General features: G+C 35.2%; 1 protein-coding gene across 8 annotated transcripts in view; it reads left to right on the top strand.

The window, feature by feature from the left end:
• The first annotated feature begins 2611 nt into the window (after window positions 1-2611).
• Window positions 2612-23520, top strand: part of fam13a (family with sequence similarity 13 member A) — a 132289-nt gene continuing 111380 nt past the window's right edge. For 3 of the 8 annotated variants that reach the window (XM_015606992.3, XM_015606990.3, XM_015606989.3), the window contains exons 1-2: window positions 18003-18364; window positions 22501-22710. In XM_015606992.3, the coding sequence (XP_015462478.3) occupies window positions 18094-18364; window positions 22501-22710 (481 nt within the window). In that variant the 5' untranslated portion in view covers window positions 18003-18093. Of the gene's footprint in view, window positions 2830-18002; window positions 18365-22500; window positions 22711-23520 lie in introns of those variants that run through there. The other 5 variants (XM_015606993.3, XM_015606994.3, XM_022684489.2 and 2 more) reach the window with 4 other exon arrangements.

The raw sequence follows: 23520 nt of genomic DNA, 5'->3' as shown, positions 1-23520 counted from the left end.
AAATCGCACATAGTGGAATTCATTGATTGCATTCATTGTAGCATTAATGCCAAGACCACCACTATTGCCAATCAATTTTAATGATTTATGCCTGGGTTTGATTAGTCAATTAAAATATGCCCAATTAGGCTACAAGCTACAGACAAAATGTTGGCAATATAATATAATATAATATAATATAATATAATATAATATAATATAATATAATATAATATAATATAGAATCAACTATGGAAATTATGAATTGGTGGTCTATGGTGTTTAAGGTGCTGAACTGTAAACAGAAGCCACTTTAAAAAAGTACTTTCAGAATAATGGCTGGTTTAGGTTATTTAGTTATATAAGGATTTTGGGAAACACACTCCAGGTTTAAATAAAGAGGTTTGACAGTTATGCAGTGAAAAGTTTCGATATAGGACATCTTGTTTTTGGAGAAACAATTGACAAAATGTAGATAATAGAATGATATTTGTTTACCAAACCAGAACACGAAGAGTTCCTGAGCTGTGATCTGTGAGAATACAGCATGCTGTTTAGAGCTGCTCCAATTCAGTCATCTTTCAGTGAGTGAAAAACAGGAAGTGTCAGTACTGTTGATGGAAGGTTTGTGTTGACAGCAGTGATATCAGACGTGACTGTGAGAAATAACTGCAGATGAAAAGGAGTGTCAGGCCTGCTCAGTCTCACAGGGTCTCACACTGTTGTGTAAGCTGCCACCACCCCTCATAATCATGCAGAGTTACATAAAGACTGAGTGAGGCCTGTTTGTGGTCAGAAACCCAGAATGACTGAGGCCCCCAGTTTAAAAGAGAGTGTACAAAGTAGGCCCTTTACTGTAGTAGTAAATAAATGCCCACTGTCTCCTTTAGGAACAGCACTTACTGTCTGTTTAACTGATTTATACAGCTCTGCAAAAAAAAGTGACCACTTCAGTTTATTAATCAGTTTCTCTGATTTTGCTATTTATAGGTTTATGTTTGAGTAAAATGAACATTGTTGTTTTATTCTATAAACTACAGACAACATTTCTTCCAAATCCCCCCAAAAATATTTTTATTTAGAGCATTTATTTGCAGAAAATAAGAAATGACTGAAATAACAAAACAGATGCAGCTCTTTCAGACTTTTAAGAGTTCAGAAATCAATATTTGGTGGAATAACCCTGTTTTTAATCACAGTTTTCATGCATCTTGGCATGTTCTCCTCCACCAGTCTTACACGCTGCTTTTGGATAACTTGATGCCACTCCTGATGCAAAATTCAAGCAGTTCAGCTTGGTTTGATGGCTTGTGATCATCCATCTTTCTCCTGATTATATTCCAGAGATTTTTAATTTGGTAAAATCAAAGAAATGGGGAGATGATGTGTGGTAGGTATAGTCATATAATCAAAATTGGAAAAAAGTAATTGTAACATGTTGGTTGCTGATATTGTAATAATAAAAAAAAGAGTTTTTTTTTATTATTACACCAAAATTACAATGAAATAACTGTAAACTGTAAATATATATTTTTTATAATAAAACGTTAATTTAAAGTTGTTCCAGAAAAATAAACCTGCTTTATCAGGTAATGCCTTTGAAAGCACCCCACCAAAATGATTACTGTATGCATGCTATTAGTAACATATGACCGTATATACAGTATACAGTACCAGTCAAAAGTTTCGACACACCTTCTAATTCGATGTTTTAATTTCTATTATTTGTAACTTGAATTAAATCTAAAATAATAATGACATCCATTCGGCTATGAAGGAACACATAAGAAATCATGTATTAACTTAAAAGTAAGGATAATTTTAAAGTTTTAAAATGTTTCAGATTGACTGACCTTCATTTCTTAAAGTATTTTCTATTTACTTAGTTGGGTAGTTCTTGCTTTTTTATAATATGGATTAGAACATTACTCAAATAGAGCTATTCACTGTATACCTGTAACTCTACCTCTTCACTACTTTACAACTGATGCTCTCAAACTTTACATTAAGAGACAAGAAGTTCCAGTAATTAACTCTTGATGAGTTCAGCACAGCTGTTAACTGAAAGCCTGATTTCCAGGTGACTCTACTTCATAAAACCGACTGAGAAAATACAGCCAAGATGTGCACAACTGTCTAATCTAAGCAAGAGGTGCTATTTTTAAGAACCTAAAATATAAAAAATATTCAGGGTTTGTTTAACACTTTTTTGTTTACTAAAGTAATCCATGTTTTTCTTCATAGTTTGAAGACAGCTTTTTATTTTATTAATACTAACTTTCACATGGACTAAAAACTTTTTCCACATATTTGGTCTGTTAAATGTTTGATGCAAATAAATACCAATTTAAAGAATCCAGACTAGAAAGGAAAGCTTGATTTATTAGTTACACCTTTTCCCTTTACTGTGACTGCAGCAGGCCTTTAAAGAGTCTTCTTCAGTTTTAACATGCCTTACACCCCCATGCCTTCCAAAGTTTCAGCCCAGGTGGTCACATGACCCAAACAGCTGCCCAATCACAGAGCAGGGCTCAGATTTCAATAGGAGGCTCTCTAATCTGTGTAGAGGTTTGGAGTGAAGGAGGCTGACCAGAGGGATTCCACTTCCCCCAGTCTGACTCCAGGCTGGCTGAGACTTCCGCACTGGGTCTGGACTGGGACTGGAGGAGCGATGGACTGAACATACTGGACTCGTTTTGGAGGCTTTATTATTACTGTGGAATGTGTTGGAGAGCTGTGTGAGGAGGGTGAGGGGCTGAGGACTCATCACTGGTTCTTTAAAGACTGAAGAATCTCTCTGGGAGGAGGAGGAGGAGGAGGAGAATGGGGGCAGGAGCACTCACCATCTGTGTAAGTATAGAAGAATGCCGGCCTGGGACTCCTTCTAAGGAAAGAGAAAGAGAAAGAAAAAAGAGAGGGATCGTGAAAAGAGAGAAAAGACCATTTAGATATGATGTTTTTACTTTTCTGGTTGTTTCAGAAGTTATAAAAGTGCTCAAGGGGAAGCCATGCAGTGTCTGTACATGTGTGTGTGTGTGTGTGTGTGTGTGTGAGAGAGAGAGAGAGAGAGAGAGAGAGAGAGAGAGAGTTAGAGTGTGTGTATGTGTGTGCTCATGTTAGTTGGCTGTCATCCTGGGCCTTAGTCTGGCTTGCCCAGCATGGTCACTTTTTCCCCCAGTGCCTTCGCTTACAAAGCCACTGCTGTCCACTGGAGCACAGCACCACACATTAGCAGCCAACACTGGACTTAAACTGTGTTCAATACATTTTATATTAGGGAATGATACAGACACACCATGAAACAGGGGTTACAATTCAATATACAGCTCTAGAAAAAAAATAAGAGACCACCTAAAAAGTTTTTTTTTATTTTACCAAATTGAAAACCTCTGGAATATAATCAAGAGGAAGATGGATGATCACAAGCCATCAAACCAAACTGAACTGCTTGATTTTTTTTAAGTTATCCAAAAGCAGTGTGTAAGACTGGTGGAGATGCCAAGATGCATGAAAACTTTGATTAAAAACCAGGGTTATTCCACCAAATACAGATTTCTGAACTCTTAACAATTTATGAATATGAACTTGTTTTCTTTGCATTATTTGAGGTCTGAAAGCTCTGCATTTTTTTTCTCATTTTCTGCAAATAAACACAAAGTATGGCTTAGTATTGGCAGAAACTTGGCAATATATATATATATATATATATATATATATATATATATATATATATATATATATATATAAAACACAGGGAAACAGGGGTTACCATTCTATGTATTATGATATATTGCAACTATTAGGAAAACTGTCATAGCAGTAGGAGTTTAAACACAGCCACTAATGATGAAAAACTGTCTATAACCAATCTTTTAATGTAATTAAACTATTAATTACACATCAATTCTTTGTTTTTAAAATTAAATATAGTATTTAAAATTACAAAAAATATGGTCCAGATACCAGCTCATTTACAGTAGTTGGCTCTTCTCGCTACATTGAGATCCATAAAAAGTATATTACTTGTTGTAAACCAAACGCTTAAACACTTCTTAGCCACATTAGTCTTTTAACTCTAGTGCAACTAAGAACTCCAACTATTGGGCACCCACTTTCTTTAACTGACTGTGTTTAAAGTTAACAGAATACCTAAAGTAAAAAAAGAGGCCTATCTTAATTTTCAGCTGGAGCCACTGCCTTCAACTACTGTTTTAAGTATAGCTGTTTAAGTATTGGTTTCCTATGAACAAATACAGCTATTGTATGGGAACAGTATGTACACATACTGTACATGACCTCATTAATGCTGCTCTTTTCTAAATAAATTCAATCAAACCCTCACAGCAATGCTCCAGAGACAGACTGAAACAGACTGTATCGTTCAAATGTATTCTTACTCATTTCTTAGCTATATTAGACTCACAGTTCCAGCAAAACACAGGGAAGTAACTACTGGACCCAAATTAGTCTTGACCAATCTGAGGTACAACTATCTCCTATGTTTTAATGCCACAGACATTGTAAGGGAACAACAAGCAGATATCCCAATACTTTTGTCCATAAAATGTGCATTTGAATGTCTTTTAAACAGCAGTGCTGTGTAGTGAAACCAAGCTGCATGGTAACATATAGAAGGAAGCTAATGCTAACTGAAGACTGTAGTGGAGGCATGGTGAGGTTCACTGTGCTGCAGCTGTTGGTGAAGGCTTGGTTGAAGGCTACAGCAGTTGCTCTTCAGGCCACCCAGCTTGAGAGATAGATAGAGTGTGTGTGAGAGAGAGAGAGAGAGAGAGAGAGAGAGAGAGAGAGAGAGAGAGACACAGAGAGAGACAGAGAGAGAGCATGCTGGGGCTTGCTGCTCCCCATGCTGAGCAGAGCACAGTAAGAAGTAACTGCACTCAGTCTTTCCTCTAAACAAAGCCCAACATTCAGACCCAGCAAAGAAACACTGACATGCTAGGAACCCTCAGAGTAACTTAAAACCTTTGTACCATATTTGTTTGTCAACTTAAGCTTAATGCTCAGTAACTACTATTAAACTATAATACTTAAGTTACACAAGCTTATATGAGGAAAAGTGACCAAGGCACACAAAGAAGCATGTGCTTAAGTTAAAATAAAATACTTAAGGTAAAATAATACTCCAGTAAAAGTCCTCCATTTAGACCTCCACTTAAGTAACTGAAGTATTTGCTTTTAAATGTACTGATGTATCAATAGTAAAAGTATCATGATTTATTATGACCCTAATGCACTATTATCATTTCTATAGCAAGACTAGAGATCCATGTAAGTTATCAAAATTATATCGGTATCGGCCAATAATTGCTTTTTAGAATCATCTGCAATAGTTATGCTTAAGCTAATTATTTGATTAGCTTTTAAGTTATAAATTTATACTGGGGTGTCTAGTGTCTCTTTGAGTTATAAATATGTATATTTGCATTACATTGACAGATATACTTTATTACACATTAGGGGTGGGTGATATGGCCCTAAAATAATATCACAATATTTCATGGTATTTTCGCAATAATGATAATCTTAGTGATATGATTGAATTAAAAAAATAAAAATAAAGAACACACTACTGCAACAAAATAAAAATTTAATTATATTATTGCATACAATATGATATGGAACACCCCTAATTGAGATATTAAAGAATACAAGAATTTTATCAGATTTGTAATAAAAGTCAATGATCCAGAATGTCATAATAATAATAATAATAATAATAATAATAATAATAATAATAATAATAATGCACTCCATATATCTGCATAGATCCAGAATTAAAGTAAAATAAATGATACTGGACAGATATAATCTGTCTCTAGTAGATATATAATGGAAAATGAGAACAGTGTGATTTTTTATTTTGCTAAAAACAGCAAAGTGATAATTAAGGGTGGGTGATATGGCACAATATTCAAAAATGTTGGTTCAAAAATGATATTATTGCGTGTGATACAATTTTGCACACCCCTATTACACATATATACATATATACATGTGTAATATCAGACATCTCCAAACAAGACTTAATCAGCTCATTTTAGGGTGAAAAGTCTTTTAACAGAAAGTGATAAATTAGCTTGATACTGATGTTTATTAAAATGATCATAAACACAAAACACTGAATACATACATATTAGGTAAAACCAAGTGGCCATAAATAAATGTTTCCAAACAGGCTAAGCTTGGGTGTAAGGTTTATTTTAATTAAATTGTTTGTTTAGTTAAAGTTTTTTTTTTTTTTAACTTGCATTAAGCACATGCTTATTAATTAGATCTCTTTCTCTATGCTTATATATTTCATATATTTCATATTTTACGCAGGCATAGGCACTCTCAACATCTTGCACTGTTGTACTGATATTGTAGCTATGTTTAACAGGTTAAAACAAGTTCAAAACGTAGTGTACACTCTAAACTTATTTGTGTGCTTGCTTTGTGCCAAAAGTAACACATTTACAGTTGTGGTCAAAAGTTTACATACACTTGTAAAAAAACATAATGTTATGGCTGTCTTGAGTTTTCAATAAGTTCTACAACTCTTATTTTTCTGTGATAGAGTGATCGGAACACATACATGTTTGTCACAAAAAACAGTCATAAAATTTGGTTCTTTCATAAATTTATTATGGGTCTGCTGAAAATGTCACCAAATCTGCTGGGTCAAAAATATACATACAGCAACGTTAGTATTTGGTTACATGTCCCTTGGCCATTTTCACGTCAACTAGGCGCTTTTGGTAGCCATCCACAAGCTCCTGGCAAGCTTCAGGTCGAATGTTTGACCACTCTTCTTGACAGAATTGGTGCAGTTCAGCTAAATGTGATGGTTTTCTTGCATGAACCCGTTTCTTTAGCACTGTCCACATGTTCTCAATGGGGTTTAAGTCAGGACTTTGGGAAGGCCATTCTAAAACCTTAATTCTAGCCTGGTTTAGTCATTCCTTTACCACTTTTGATGTGTGTTTTGGGTCATTGTCTTTTTGGAACACCCAACTGCGCCCAAGACCCAACCTTCGGGCTGATGGTTTTAAGTTTTCCTGCAGAATTTGGAGGTAATCCTCCTTCTTCATTATCCCATTTACTTTCTGCAAAGAACCAGTTCCACTGGCAGCAAAACATCCCCAGAGCATAATACTACCACCACCATGCTTGACAGTAGGCATGGTGTTCCTGGGATTAAAGGCCTCACCTTTTCTCCTCCAAACATATTGCTGGGTGTTGTGGCCAAACAGCTCAATTTTTGTTTCGTCTGACCAGAGAACTTTCCTCCAGAAGGTTTTATCTTTGTCCATGTGATCAGCAGCAAACTTCAGCCGAGTCTTAAGGTGCCTTTTCTGGAGCAAGGGCTTCTTTCTTGCACGGCAGCCTCTCAGTCCATGGCGATGTAAAACACGCTTGACTGTGGAGACTGACACCTGTGTTCCATCAGCTTCCAAATCCTTGCAGACCTGCTTCTTGGTGATTCTTGGTTGACTCTTGACCATCCTGACCAATCTCCTCTCGGCAGCATGTGATAGCTTGCGTTTTCTTCCTGATCGTGGCAGTGACACAACTGTTCCATGCACTTTATACTTGCGTATAATTGTCTGCACAGTTGCTCTTGGGACCTGTAGCTGCTTTGAAATGGCTCCAAGTGACTTCCCTGACTTGTTCAAGTCAATAATTCGCTTTTTCAGATCCACACTGAGTTCCTTTGACTTTCCCATTGTAGCTTTTGTAGCTGAGTCTAATCACTGGGTCAAATGAGCCCTATTTAAATGGGCTCATGAGAAGTCAACAGCTGTAGTCAATCAGAATCACTTACAAGAAGTGAAGAGGCCATGACATGAAGCTAATTTGATTGACACAACTCGCTACATCACCAAAATTGACAAATTTTGTTGCTGTATGTATATTTTTGACCCAGCAGATTTGGTGACATTTTCAGCAGACCCATAATAAATTTATGAAAGAACCAAATTTTATGACTGTTTTTTGTGACAAACATGTATGTGTTCCGATCACTCTATCACAGAAAAATAAGAGTTGTAGAACTTATTGAAAACTCAAGACAGCCATAACATTATGTTTTTTTACAAGTGTATGTAAACTTTTGACCACAACTGTAACTGGTTTAAAATCTGCATAATCTGGTCACAATCTCGTAAAAACAAGTTAAGACCTCTACCAGTGACTTGAGGCCTCTGTTAGGATTATTTGTATGATCTGTATTGTATGTCTTTGTCCCTTAAGCATTATGATCTAGTAACTACTAATAAACCAATTTGTAGTTTGTTAGGGCAGTTCTGAACTGATGTGTGGGCCCAGGCATTCTACACTAATGCTATAAAGGGTTAAACACAGAGTCAATGTTAAATACCTACTGCCAGGGGGTCAGGTAGCCTTTCAGATGACTGGTAGCAGTCATGTGTGTGTGTGTGTGTGTGTGTGTGAGTCACTTCACAGTAAAGACCCAGAATCCACACACACTTACACACTGCTGCTGATGGCAGGGAGCAGTTGGTAGAGGCAGTTTTCGCACCATGTGGGGGAGGGGCTGGGGGGGCAAACGTCTCTTCCATTGAAAACAATAGAGAAAGGTGTCATTGGTAATTACAGAGCATTGTCAAGTAGCAAAGCTACTGCCTGTAGAGAGCTGTGAGCTTTTACCAGTCAATCAGTGCTGAGCATGCTGCCTGAGCAGCCAGTGAGTCACACTTACACATATTATGAGGTCACTGATTCAATGGATAAAAGGAATATCCCCCACTGTGTGTGTAAGAGAGAGAGAGAGTGTTTCCTTATGAGTGTGTGTTTTTCATAAAAAACACACTTTCTTTTATGTATACATTACCATTTTAACCCTTGTGTGGTGTTCATATTTGTGTTACTCGTTTACTTTGTTACTTGTATTTAATTCAGCAAAATTAAGCAATTTTACATTAAAATGCTTTACACATGCTTGCTTCACCTAAATTGCAAGCAATATAAACAGCTTACATGGTTAATATTTGCCCTTTACCTTTCTTATGTTACATTTCTTTCAAAAAGTGCTCCTCTTTTTTTATTAGTTTTTTAATAAAATGTAAAAGAAAATGAATTAAACTCAAGATATGAGTAGAACATTTGTTTAGTTTCAAATTTACAAATGAAGCAATGTTTATTAGCCCTTGGCCAAACATACTGTATGTAATATAAATGTGTAGGGGGGGGGGGTGTACAGTGTGTGTTTATCGAAAATGTGTTTTGATATATGTTTTTCACAAAAAATGAGCCAATGCCAATGAGTTTGAGTTAGAAAAAATATTTTTTTAGTATCATTTGATGAAAAATGAAAACGGGTCCCACAGACCCGAACACCACACAAGGGTTAAACACATTTTTGATTCAATGATTTTAAAATATTCTGCATTGTAGATTAATACTAAAGTCATCCAAACTGTAAAGAAAAACATATTAAATTACTTATTAAACAAAAAAGTGTTAAACAAACCAGAATATGTTTTATATTAAACATTCTTTAAAGTAGCTTTGCACATCTTGGCTGGATTTTCTCAGTCCGTTTTATGAGATAGAGTCATCTGGAATTCAGGCTTTCAGTTAACAGCTGTGCTGAACTCATCAAGAGTTAGTTACGTGAATTTCTTGCCTCTTAATGTGTTTGAGAGCATCAGTTGTAAAGTAGTGAAGAGGTAGATTTACAGGTATACAGTGAATCGCTCTATTTGAGTAATTTTCTAATCCATTTTATTAGAAGAACTACTCAACTAAGTAAAAAAAATATTTGAATTACTTAAAATGAGGGTTAGTCAATCTAAAAAAATTAAAATAAAAAAATTGAAAGTATTCTCAAGTGCAGTCGTAAAGACCATCAAAAATTTTATAATGAAACTGGCTCTTATCAGGACAGCCCCAGGAAAGGATGAGCAAGAATTTCCTCTGTTGCACAGTTTTATTTGATCAGTTCCCAGCCTCAGAAACCACAAGTTAACAGTTGCCAAGGTTTACAATGTGATAAAATATATACATATATAAACTAAACATTAAATGGCAAGGTGTGTCCAAAGTTTTGACTGGTACTGTATATGGGTGGGATATACACACTATGTTCATATGTTTGTGGACGCCCCTCTACTAAAGCTTGTCTAGTCCCTGTAGGCAATTACTGCCAATACATTTAGCAAAGTAAATAAACAGGAACATATTGGCACCATGCATAATCTGTTGATCTAGAGTGGTATAAAGCTGCTCAGCACTGAGCTGTGGAGCAGTGGTTGTGGAGTTCTTGTTATTGAAGGCAATCAAATTCACCCAGAAATGTTTCAACTTCTAATAGAAAGCCTACCCTAAACAGTAGAGACAATTTTTCTGACATAAGCAGGAAAACACATATATATGCACACATTATATATGCACACATGCCTAAATTTCCTTCGGTATAAATAAAGTATCTATCTATCTATCTATCTATCTATCTATCTATCTATCTATCTATCTATCTATCTATCTATCTATCTATCTATCTATCTATCTATCTATCTATCTATCTATCTATCTATCTATCTATCTATCTATCTATCTATCTATCTATCTATCTATCTATCTATCTATCTATCTATCTATCTATCTATCTATCTATCTATCTATCTATCTATCTATCTATCTATCTATCTATCTATCTATCTATCTATCTATCTATCTATCTATCTATCTATCTATCTATCTATCTATCTATCTATCTATCTATCTATCTATCTATCTATCTATCTATCTATCTATCTATCTATCTATCTATCTATCTATCTATCTATCTATCTATCTATCTATCTATCTATCTATCTATCTATCTATCTATCTATCTATCTATCTATCTATCTATCTATCTATCTATCTATCTATCATATTGTATGCTTGTACTAGGACCTTACTGTCCGCATGTAATGTGAGTATCTCTAGCTGCCTCAATGTGTGTGTGTAAAAGAGAGAGAGAGGGAGTGAGAGAATGATCTCACTCCTGTGTGTGTGTGTGTTTATGTATGTGGGTCTGTGTAAGTGTATGGTGGAAGACATCTGCGTGTGTGTGTGTGTCAGTGTATGGTGGAAGACATCTGTGAGTGCATGAGTATGGTAGCTTAGAAAGGCTTATGTTATTAACATCCCCCCAGGACTCCTCTGAAACACTGCAGAGCTCCAGTAAACACACACAACTACAAGAGAACACACTTAATAACACTACATCACCTTCCACATGGTATACTTTCATTATTATTATACATTATATCTTTATATTATATGTTATATTATTAATTGTAGCATATTCTATTCATATGGTGTACATGTCAAGTGTTTTTGTTTATTATGGTTGGTTGGTTTATAATTATATTTTAAAAAATACCTTTAGTAGAGGCATATGAACATTATAAACACTTACTGTAAGCAGTTCTCTTTGAACACTGCACAGTGTGCTCATGGCAATGCAACATTAATTCATAAAAAAAAAGAGTTTGGGTGGGAACTGATAGTGGATAGTGGTTACAGATGGATGAGATATTTTAATTTCTGAATTTCACAGGCATTTAACATTTCTCCATCTACAGTGTCCTGTGTGTACTGGGAATATGTTATAGAAGACATTACCACTCACAGTGGACAGTGCAGTGGGTGGTAATGATCGTGATAAGGGGGTTCAACTAATGCTTATTTTGGAAGTCGATTAATCTGATTATATATATATTTTTTTTCGATTAGTCGATTAGTCAACGATTATTTCTGCCATGTCCTCCATCTCTAAATGATAGAAACAACTGAACATGAGATTTAAAAGGCATAATCGACATTGTGGATTATATTGACCAATCATTGCAGCCCTAATCGTGACTCGCAGTGTCATGCAGAAGACCACACACACATCCCACAGAGTTCTTTAGCTTCCTTGATAAATGGCATGACATGATTCAGAGTAATGTGACATGATTCAACTTGCTCCATGCATTTTCTAAATTTGACTTATAGAAAAAAATAAACCCAAATGTACCATTAATTTTACAGACAGCATATGTAATATTTTTGCTTTACAAATCATGTCACACATAAAAACCCTTCAATCTTCATAAGTAACTTAAAGAGGGAAGAAAAAATCTTCTTAACTGCTCAAGGGAATGCACTGATTAGCTGACTGTGTTGTAATGTGTGTGTAGTAATGGCATGCATATGTAGTAATGGTGGGTTAAGTGAGGAAGATGCACACTGGCCTCCTGTAAGAGCATCTGCCTCGGTGCAGATCCCCTCTTTATTCATCACAGCACCATCTGTAGAGCTTCAACCACACTCTATGCAACACGGACAGCAGACTGCCAAGTCCAGTTAAACACAGGCTTCTACAGAGATGTATGTTAATTAGACACCCCTGTTCTGTTTCCTGACTAATTTAACAAACACATACCAGTACTGTGTTGGAAATTAGCTTCTGAATTGGAAACAATCAATGCATCATCGTTCTCACAAAGGTTTAAGTCCCATCTGATTCTTTAAAAAAGCCTCTCAGCAAAATCTAACTGAATCCTGTTGTCAGTACAGGATTAGTTAAGTTACTGAATCGTTCATAGTTACCACTGAATCATTTTATTATTCAAAGCAGTACCAGTTACTGGATCATTTAAAACATTATCTGAAAAAGTTATAGCAGTATACAAGCTACTAGTATAATAGTTATCATTTATAACAGTTGCTGGATCATTTATAGTAGTTACTGAATCATTTATAGCAAAAACTGAAGGATATAACAATATATCAGTTACTGAATCATTTATGACAATTCCTAAATCATTTAAAGCAGTGTCACTTACTGGGTCATTTATAACATTTAATGAATCATTTAAAGCAGCACAACTAACTAGATCATTGATACAATTTACTGAATAATTTATACCAGTTACTGAATCATTTCTAATAGTTACTAAATCATTTATAGCAGTTGCTTGATCATATATAACAGTTCCTGAATCATTTATAATAGTTACTGAATCATTTATAGCAGTTGCTGGATCATATATAACAGTTCCTGAATCATTTATAATAGTTACTGAATCATTTATAGCAGTTGCTTAATCATTTATAATAGTTACTGAATCATTTAAAGCAGTTACTGAATCATTTATAGCAGTGGCTGGATCATATATAACAGTTACTGAATCATTTATACCAGTTACTGAATCATTTATACCAGTTACTGAATCATTTATAATAGTTACTGTATCATTTATAGCAGTTGCTGGATCATATATAACAGTTAATGAATCATTTATAATAGTTACTGAATCATTTACAGCAGTTGCTGAATTATTTATACCAGTTACTGGATCATTTCTAACAGTTACTGAATCATTTATAGTAGTTGCTGGATCATATATAACAACTACTGAATTAGTTATACCAGTTACTGAATCATTTATAGCAGTGGCTGGATCATATAACAGTTACTGAATCATTTATACCAGTTACTGAATCATTTATACCAGTTACTGAATCATTTATAATAGTTACTGTATCATTTATAGCAGTTGCTGGATCATATATAACAGTAACTGAATCATTTATAATAGATACTGAATCATTTATACCAGTTACTGAATCATTTATAATAGTTACTGTATCATTTATAGCAGTTGCTGGATCATATATAACAGTAACTGAATCATTTATAATAGATACTGAATCATCTATAACAGTTACTGAATCATTTATAGTAGTTGCTGGATCATATATAGCAGTTACTGAATCATTTATAATAGTTACTGAATCATTTATACCAGTTACTGAACCATTTATAGCAGTTACTTTATCATTTATAACAGTTGCTAAAACATATATATCAGTTATGGAATCACTTTTAGCAGTTACTGAAACATTTATTACAGTTGCTGAATCATTTAAACCTTGGGCTCATTTTTTAGTTTTGATACACTGTATACAGTCATTAATTTAAGTGATTTAGAAATGATTAAAATGATTTAGTAGCTGTTATAATTACTATTATACTGCTATAAATTATTATGAAAGGTATAGTACTGTTGTAAATGTTTATAATAATGAATACATCTGATTCAGTAACTGCTATGGAAGATTAATTTATCACTACAAATGATTCAGAAATTACTAAAAATGATTCAGTGACAGCTATAAAACCTATATGTATCTCAAAACATATGTCATTTGAAGTTAGGAAATAGAAGTATTGTCCCACATACAGGTCTTTAGAGCTCAAATCAATGCAAAATGTAAGAAAAACCTATGTACTTCACTTGCTCATGTCTGTAGTAATGTAATAATACAATTACAGACTATAAAGCACTAAGCAAAACGAGCTACTGAAATACGAGCTGGTCTCTGTTTATGAGGAGCAGGCAGCTCAGCTAAAAATGTGTTAATAATCCTCTCAATTAGCCAGGCCTGTTATTAATTAGCGAGCCCTGAATTAACACATGCGTCTTTGTGCTGGCTCTAAACCGAGGCTTTCTTTTCAGTGAGAAAAGATTGGACACTCCGTGTTCTTTGTGGAGCTCAGTGTCTAAATGTCACATGCCTGCTTTGATACTGCAATAAAGACAGAACAGCAGCCTTTGATCAGAGCAGAGAGTATTATGTGTCATGAGAAACCAGCCAGAGACTGGAATTAGCTTTCTTCACACTATCCTGAATACATTTATTTCTTGGGTTTGAAGATGCTCAAGATTTCCCGCAGGATCAGATCAGAAAATTAACTAAGGAACATATTAATACAAATATTAAAATTAGAGGGAAAAATAATCAAACATAAAAAACACTAAATACCTCCTCTTGACAGGTGCCACTGTACCTTGAGATAATCAATGTTATCCATTTCAGCTTTTGCTGGTTTTATTGCTCTAGCTGATAAGTGTTTATGTGTGAGTTAACTACTGTACTAAAGGGAACATGAGGATTGTGGCACCTCTTTCTGGAAGGCTAACTACATTTACTATTTTAAAAAGTTTGAGTTTTTTAAACTATTCTACACACTAATATTATTAATTATCTAAATAATATTCTTCTGGTCTACAAGAAGAAAGCAGGTATACCTATGTGATTTGGCTAACTTTAAGCTACAGGCTAACTCCACTCTAAAGGTTACCTTTAAGTTACAGGCTACAAACTAACTCCAATCTACAGGTTAACTCTCTGCTACAGACTAACTCCAATCTACAGGTTACCTCTAATTAACAGGCTACAAGCTAACTCCAATCTACAGACTAACTCCAATCTACAGGTTACCTCTAATTAACAGGCTACAAGCTAACTCCAATCTACAGGCTAACTCCAATCTACAGGTTACCTCTAATTAACAGGCTACAAGCTAACTTCAATCTACAGGCTAACTCCAATCTACAGGGTACCTTTAAGTTACAGTCTACAAACTAATTCCAATCTACAGGTTAACTCTCTGGTACAGGCTAACTCCAATCTACAGGTTACCTCTAATTAACAGGCTACAAGCTAACTTCAATCTACAGGCTAACTCCAATCTACAGGTTACCTTTAAGTTACAGGCTACAAACTAATTCCAATCTACAGGTTAACTCTCTGCTACAGGCTAACTCCAATCTACAGGTTACCTCTAATTAACAGGCTACAAACTAACTCCAATCTACAGGTTAACTCTCTGCTACAAGCTCTAATCTGCAGGCTAACTCCAATCTACGGGCTAACTCCAATCTACAGGTTACCTCTAATTAACAGGCTAAAAGCTAACTCCAATCTACAGGCTAACTCCAATCTACAGGGTAACTCTAATTTACAGGTTACCTCTAATTAACAGGCTACAAACTAACTCCAATCTACAGGTTAACTCTCTGCTACAAGCTAACTCTAATCTACAGGCTAACTCAAATCTACAGGCTAACTCCAATCTACAAGCTAACTCCAATCTACAGGTTAACTCTCTGCTACAAGCTAACTCAAATCTACAGGCTAACTCCAATCTACAAGCTAACTCCAATCTACAGGCTCCAATCTACAGGCTAACTCCAATCTACAGGTTACCTCTAATTAACAGGCTAAAAGCTAACTCAAATCTACAGGCTAACTCCAATCTACAAGCTAACTCCAATCTACAGGCTAACTCCAATCTACAGGTTACCTCTACGTTACAGGCTAACTCAAATCTACAGGCTAACTACAAGCTACTGGCTAACTCTAAGATACAGGCTAAATCCAATCTATATGCTAACTCCAAGCTACAGGCTAACTGTTATATCACAATCAATAATATAATTAGTATTTTAATATAATGTTATAATTATAATATAATTTTATTATATAACATTTTATAATGTTTAAAATCAATGTTTATTTAATTGTTTTTTTAATCTTTTGGGGAAACCGAATGCATAAGGCTGCTGTTAAATGAAGAAAATGAGAGGAGGTAGGTAGCGATACCCAGGTTTCTTTTTGCCCTAACATTCAATATTAACTTAACTATTAAAAACTGTGTTCTAAAATAAATTATAGCTAGAATAATCGAATTATAATTATTACAGTTTCTGCAGACTTGCTCAATGTGCCTTTAGAAATAATTTTTGCCAGTGTTAGTTTAGTTAAATAGATTAACTAGCTGTATAAATTGGTCCCTGTGGACACAAGTTTACAGGCTAGTCTCTGGCTGCTAGCTAGCTAGTTAGTTAGCAAAATTAGCATAACTCATTTGTTCCATGTTAATGTTTTGCTGCGGTATGTAGGTTAGCTGTCCAGCTAACAAATACCTAAGACTAAAACAATGAGATTAAGAATTGTTATAGATTAAATGGTTACTACTACCTGTTTTAACTAAAGCCGGAAGACTAGGACAGTCTCGACCACTCAAGCTTGTTTTTATAGCTAACCAATGTTATTATACTGCATAAACTAATTATGACATAATGTGAATGCAGGTAGCTATGTTTTCCTCTCCATATTCTCATACCTTTGTATTTTTGTTTTACAGTAGGTTAAGACATTTGTGTGGAAGAAATTGGGGGTACCCTTTAGCATCCATGTTGTTTGTTTTTTTATTTCACATCTCTACATTTTCTCAGTCAGCTTTATGAGGTAGAGTCACCTAAAATGGCTTTCAGTTAACAGCTGTACCTTATCAAGAGTTAATAAATTGAATTTCTTAATGTGTTTGAGAGAATCAGTTTTAAAGAGGTAGAGTTGGTATACAGTGAATATCTATATTTCAGTGATGTTTTATTTCATCTTATGGCAAGAACAGGTTTTTAAATCTGCATTTTGTACATTTATATGAAACTGATCTGACTTTTGAATGAACTTTCATAAATTCATAAATTATAATTCCAGTAATGTTTTTTTGCACGATTTTTGACTTGTGAGGTGGTAAAAATGTGTTGCTAAAATATATTTAAAAATATCTTACATTATAAACAATAAAAACAATAAATTAAGATATATATGTTATATAACAACTTAAGCTTAAAAAACTTCAAGTCAAAACTCTAAATCACGCCATAATAAACAAGTTTGATTTTTGTGAAAGCGTAAAGAGGGAAAAAAACAATAGCAATAATAGAAAAATATAGTTATCATAGGGTAAGATAAATCCAGATTCATATCTAATTAACCTATGTGTTCTCTGCACATGTTTAAATATGTCTAAAAGCAAAATATTTCATAGGTTGCCTTATTTTATACATGCTTATACAGATATAAAAATGCTACTTTGAGTTTACATGATCATGAATAAGCCATAAGTAGTGAATAAAACAAAACTAACAAACACAAACATACCATGTCTATTCAAAATGATCATTTTCCCATTGTAATATTTTAAATTATTGCTTCTTCACCACAGCCCTGCCTGCTCGGCCTACAATAGCTGTGTCAGCTGTCTTGTCTTTGGGTATTGTAGGCTAATTGCCCCGGCTTGCTTTAGCCTACTCCCCTGGATACAGGTGCACAGCAACCGGTGCCCTGACGCAGCAGCAGGGACAGGTTAGGTCTCTGTTGTATCCATGCCTCAGCACTGTGTTGTCTCACATTAGGAACACTGTCCAGGTCCCCTCGGAGCTTTATGAGAGCTCTGGGTCAGAAGGAGTAGCAGCGATGAGGCCGAAGAGAGCCATGCCTGTGGTTAACTTCTCTCCTCTCTTCTGTTTCTCAAAGCACAACAAGGCAGCGGTGCAGATCCGGGAGGACATGAAGAAGATGGTGCAGCTGCCCATACTGAAGCCCTGGCCGGATTCTGCAGCCACTACAGTCGTTAGAGGTCAGAGGGTGTTTGGTGTGTCCCTGCTGGAGACGAGAGAGCTCGGCTTGGTGAAGGATGGAGTTCCTGTGGTGGTGAGGAAGATGGTGGAGTATCTGAGACAGCATGGTGAGTAAAGAAGAGATAGTGGTCACTTTATATAAAGTCATGCTTAACCTGTTTTAGGCATTGATGATCAATTTCTTCAGTTTCTGACCATGTGATTGGATAATTTCTGTATGTATTGGAAAACTCAAAATCAAGCTTATAATTAGTGATACTGATAACAGACAGATCACAGTCACTAACTGTTTGGATCTAAAAGGGTTTCTATTAAAGTAGGTATGAAGTTAAAGCAAGAGTCTGGAAACTTGGCTTTAGGTCAAAAATAAAGACTTGACAGTATAGAGTAAATTACAAAAATGATATGCTTATTTTTAGTGGTGCACTGTTAAAAATTATGTTAAAAAGGTAATTTTCAGGCAGCGAGAGTGCAAGAAAATGTATGTAAATAACCAATTTTTTACATATATTTGCTGGCATACTGGCTGCCAGAAAATTAGCATTTTTATTTTTTTTCTTGTCTATTTCCTTTGACATTATACCTGTATTTGCCTTGAAATATTTGCACAACAACAGAAAGTATGAGTAAAATTAGTAAAAGGAAATTGCTACATTTTAAAATCTATTTAAAAATAAATATATTTCCCTGTTAGTTTTGTTAAGACTGCAAGCTAAAAGCTGTTATATGTTAAAATAATAATAAATGGATTCCAATTAAACAGATTTTTTTGTTGTAAAATCACATGACACTTAAGTAATCAAATTAGTAAACAGTGTAATCTTGTCATTTTAATGTAATTTTCCACAAAATTCTTTAATTTTTTAAAAGTTTGTTATTGCATTATTGACAAACCACAGAGTCACCTGATACTCTTATCACAATACATGTGTCACTGTGTGCACTGCAGATTAGCTGTCATGTCTAACAGGTGCTGAGTGTATTGTTAGTGTACTAAGGTGAGCGAACATTCCCTTATTTTAATATTTTATGTTTGGCATCAAGTTTGTATTACCATATTTTTCGCACAATAAGGCGCACTTAAAAACCTTTCATTTTCCCAAAAACCATCAGTGCCCATTATAATTCAGTGCCCCTTATGTATGAATTCTACCAGTCAGGTATTAAGGAGCAGTAAAGCCACTCTGCTGAAGTACTGAGTTATACAGGAGTTTCAGTTTAGTTCTCCAGCACTGAGACTCGAGCAGTATTAGCATTAGCTGCTAACCGTAGGGCTAGCTATTTCGCTGTTCAGAGGTGAGTATATCAGATGGTAGCCTACGCGTTTACCGTGTTAAAACAAACTATGTGGGATAAACTGCTAGCTAATATCGCCCTGGCTTAGCAGAAGCCTGTTGGGCCGCATTATCTGCTAACGGCGGCTAGCGCTAGCAGTTAGCTGCTAATGCTACTGCACCCAGCGTTTAGTGTCAATCTGGAAATCTAAGCTTACAATAAATAAATGTAAGTGCTTCACTCACCCAAATAAACCGTTTTCAGGAGAAGAATCTGTGTAGAATAACATCCAGTGCTCGTTTGACTTAAGAATTACAGTTTTGTTAAACTTATTTAGTTTAGTTTAGTCAGTGAGATCTGCTGAATTAGAAGGAAAACACAGTGACACCCTTGTTCCTTACTAGTAACACATAATCATTTTATAATCCAGTGTGTCTTGAGTACTTTTATTTGAGGGAAACCAAACAAATGCTTTTAGCTATGAATTGTTTAATAAAATATAAAAATGCCACTTTCTTTTAGTCACTTTTTTGATAGAGACATTGTCTGCACACACAAATTACATACAAGATCAACATAGCTATCTAGCTTTAGCATTAATTTTGGAGTAATACCAAAGCGTTGCTATGTTAGCTAAATAATTTAGCATCATAAGTAGTTCCTCCATGAATACAACAAATCAAGACAGGATTGTTACAGAACTGTAGCCCCATAAATTGTAATTTAGGTCTTTGTTATGGTCAGAGCATTTAAGATTACTGATTTTTATTAGAATGCAAAGACTATTTTAACAAATATAACACAAAAAAAAATCTAAATTAAATCACATACTCCAGCTTTAAATTTGATATCTGGATGATTTCTGTTTGAAAATATTTATAATTTATTGTAAGTAATTCCACTTAATGCATTCTGACAGTAATAAATTAAATGCATTTACTGGCATTCATTACTGTAACTCTGGCCTGTTTAGAAAGCAGCTGTTTCAAAGTCCTGGCGTATCAGGATTAGTGACAGATTTCTCCAATTCCCCAAAACAGTTTGTGTATTTACTGATTTGCTGAGTTTACTGGTGCACTGACCACAGAGCAAATGTCAAGCCAGCCAGCTCAAACAAACACATGCGTTTATCATCTTTATGATGATTTAAGTGAGGGAGAAATGTGTTTGAGACTGGTTCAATATGCTAAAGCTGGGGTTTTATGATTTTTGGAAGCCCGCTGCACACACTCTCAGTGTATGTGAGTTGCCAAGCTACCAAACCATGGTAGTGAGTGCACTGAATGGTATAATGCTTTATTTAACAGCTAATACAGCCCTCCAAACACTGAACCTTGACCAAAAACACTCAGACCCAGTATGTGCACTGGCAGATACGGCCATGTTGCACTGCTGCTGCCTACCAACCAGTTTTATCTCTGAACAAATAGTGTCACGGGCCTTATGAGCTTTAAATATCTGGATCAAACTCAAGCAGATACCACAGAGACCAAGCATAAAGTAATGTGATTGACAGTGGAAAATGTTTTAAATCCTGGGTGATCAGATAAACATGAATTTGGTTTAGACAGTTTATATCTTTGCGTTTCTTCCATTAATTGGAACCTAAATCAAACCAGGAACTCTGTAATCATTCAAACAGTTATTTGATGTGTCATGGTTTTATATGGATTTAGGTCCATTTTGTTTGCTAATAAACCTTTAAAGAATTAAGAATGCACAAAAAATTTACATTTTGGGCCAAAACTGATACCGAACAAAACTTGCTGAAACATTTGGCCGAAATGCTACATTTTTTAAAATACATTTTGCCCGTTTTTTAACCCTTAAATATGTATATTTAGAATATATTGTCTTATTGTCAAAAAAAATATTATAAATCTACGGTACAATTTAGAAATGTTTATTGATCACTGAACATGTATAGCATCCTAGCAGACTCATCAACAAAACACAATATTCACAATATTCAATATAATTCCCTTTTTTTGTTTGTTGTTTTTGCTAATTTCGGCTGCATAATATTTTGTGCATCTCTACTAGTGTAGTGCACACAGGTAGCTTATTAAGACTGTATCACTGATCACATAACTGTATACTGATCACATATATTTATATGTATCACATATAAAAAATATCACTGAATTTTGCTTATGTTATTTCAGGACCTTTTGAAAATGAGGGTAACATTGCTTTCATTTCAAATGAAGCAATTTCCCATAAGCTCCACTGGATGGCAGCACAACATTATATCTTGTTCACCAATAGTGAACACATCTTTAAGAACATTTAAAGCCTAGTGGGTGATTTTAAGATGTTGGGGCCCTTAAAGTCATCAATTAAGAAAATTAATAAAAGGGAACTTATGCATATTGTGTAATAGCCTAACATGTCTATAGCACATGATGCTAAAGATAATAAAAAAAACACATATACATAATAAAATAAACATTTAAGGCTTGTGTTCCCTGACAAATATTAACATTTTGTCATAGCCCTATTGACTAAAACACATTTAATGACTACAAATAATAAAAAAATGAACATTAACATTATAATTATTTCAGTTCAACACTGTTCCTACTTATAATCTTATTTATCAAACTTAATTTTTTAATATGTTTTTTATATACAAATACAGTATTTAGATAGTTCCAAAGTACTGAAATTGATGGGAAAACCCTGTTTTGTACAAACATGTTTCCTGCTAGAATTGAAAGGACCATATTAATTACTGTATATATGATGACCTAATGCAGATTGCTATCACACCAAGCTAATTATGAACAGGCCTATGTTCTAGCCAACATTTGCTGCTAGAGAATGTTGCAGACAGAAGATATAATGAGGAACAGGAGGTTCAGTACACTCTGATCATTCAAAATTAAAAGGTAACTATCTGAACACTGCATGATTGTTTAAAAGGATCACTCTGAGTCACATAGTGTTCTGCGTGTTTGTGTCTCAGGGCTGCAGCAGGAAGGCCTGTTCCGTGTGAGTGGGAGCGTCCGTGCGGTGGACAGTCTGAAACAGAAGCTGGACAGTGGGGAGGATCTGGACCTTCAGAAGGATGCTGAGGTCTGCACTGTGGCCAGTCTGCTGAAACTGTACCTGAGAGAGCTGCCCGAAGGCCTGGTCCACTCCTCCATCCACAGATCTCTCATTCAGCTTCATAACGGTGAGCCAGTCACAAACACTGCACTGCAAAATCATACAGTACCAGTCAAAATGTGGAGACACCGACTTTCTCATTCAGTGTTTTAAGGCTTTATTTCTATATTTAACGATCAAGAGCTGAGCCAGCGCCGAGCACTCAAACCTGAGGAAAACAGCAAATAAACAGTAATCGGCCCTTTAATCAGGCATTTAAATGGCTTTTTAAAAGGTACATAAGAGCGTTTTTCTGGGATTAAACGTGTGAATTTAGCTGTATCTGGTAATATCTGCGCCGCAAAACTGTGCTGGTCTGAGGTGCACAGCTTTCAACACATGCGTTTACAAACCTGTGCCCAGCCATTTGCTCAAACACGCTCCCCCTCCCCCTCGTGCTTCTCAGGCAGCAGCAGCCTCTCACTCACACAGACACAGAGACAGCACTGTGTATCTACTTCTTGTGTCACAAATCAAACCATTGCAATATGAAGTGTTTGATTTAATTGCCTTAAGTGATGTCGCACGTCCTAACCACCATGCTAATCAAAGTCAGTTTCTTTCACCATGCTGTGGAATGCTGTAAAGGTGTTCTTCTTAACATACAGTAGATGTTCTTGCTCATATAGCTGCTCCACCTCAGCTCTGACTGTCTGTTTTCCCCTCTCATAACCTCATTAGTCACTGAAGAAAACAAAATGGGTCAAGAGTCTGAATTGTTGTGCCATCCAAAGCCTCCTGCTTGGCTTCTTTCGGAGCCGCTGCTGTGATTCGGGTCAGGGTTGTGCTTTTGTTTTATTGCTGTTATTTTTAGCCCCCTTTGAGTCACTGTCTAAAC

This window comes from Astyanax mexicanus, chromosome 7 (genome assembly GCF_023375975.1).
Source record: "Astyanax mexicanus isolate ESR-SI-001 chromosome 7, AstMex3_surface, whole genome shotgun sequence".
Lineage (NCBI taxonomy): Eukaryota > Metazoa > Chordata > Actinopteri > Characiformes > Acestrorhamphidae > Astyanax > Astyanax mexicanus.
The sequence above is the reverse complement of the archived record's forward strand: the minus strand, read 5'-3'. Positions and strand labels throughout refer to the sequence as shown.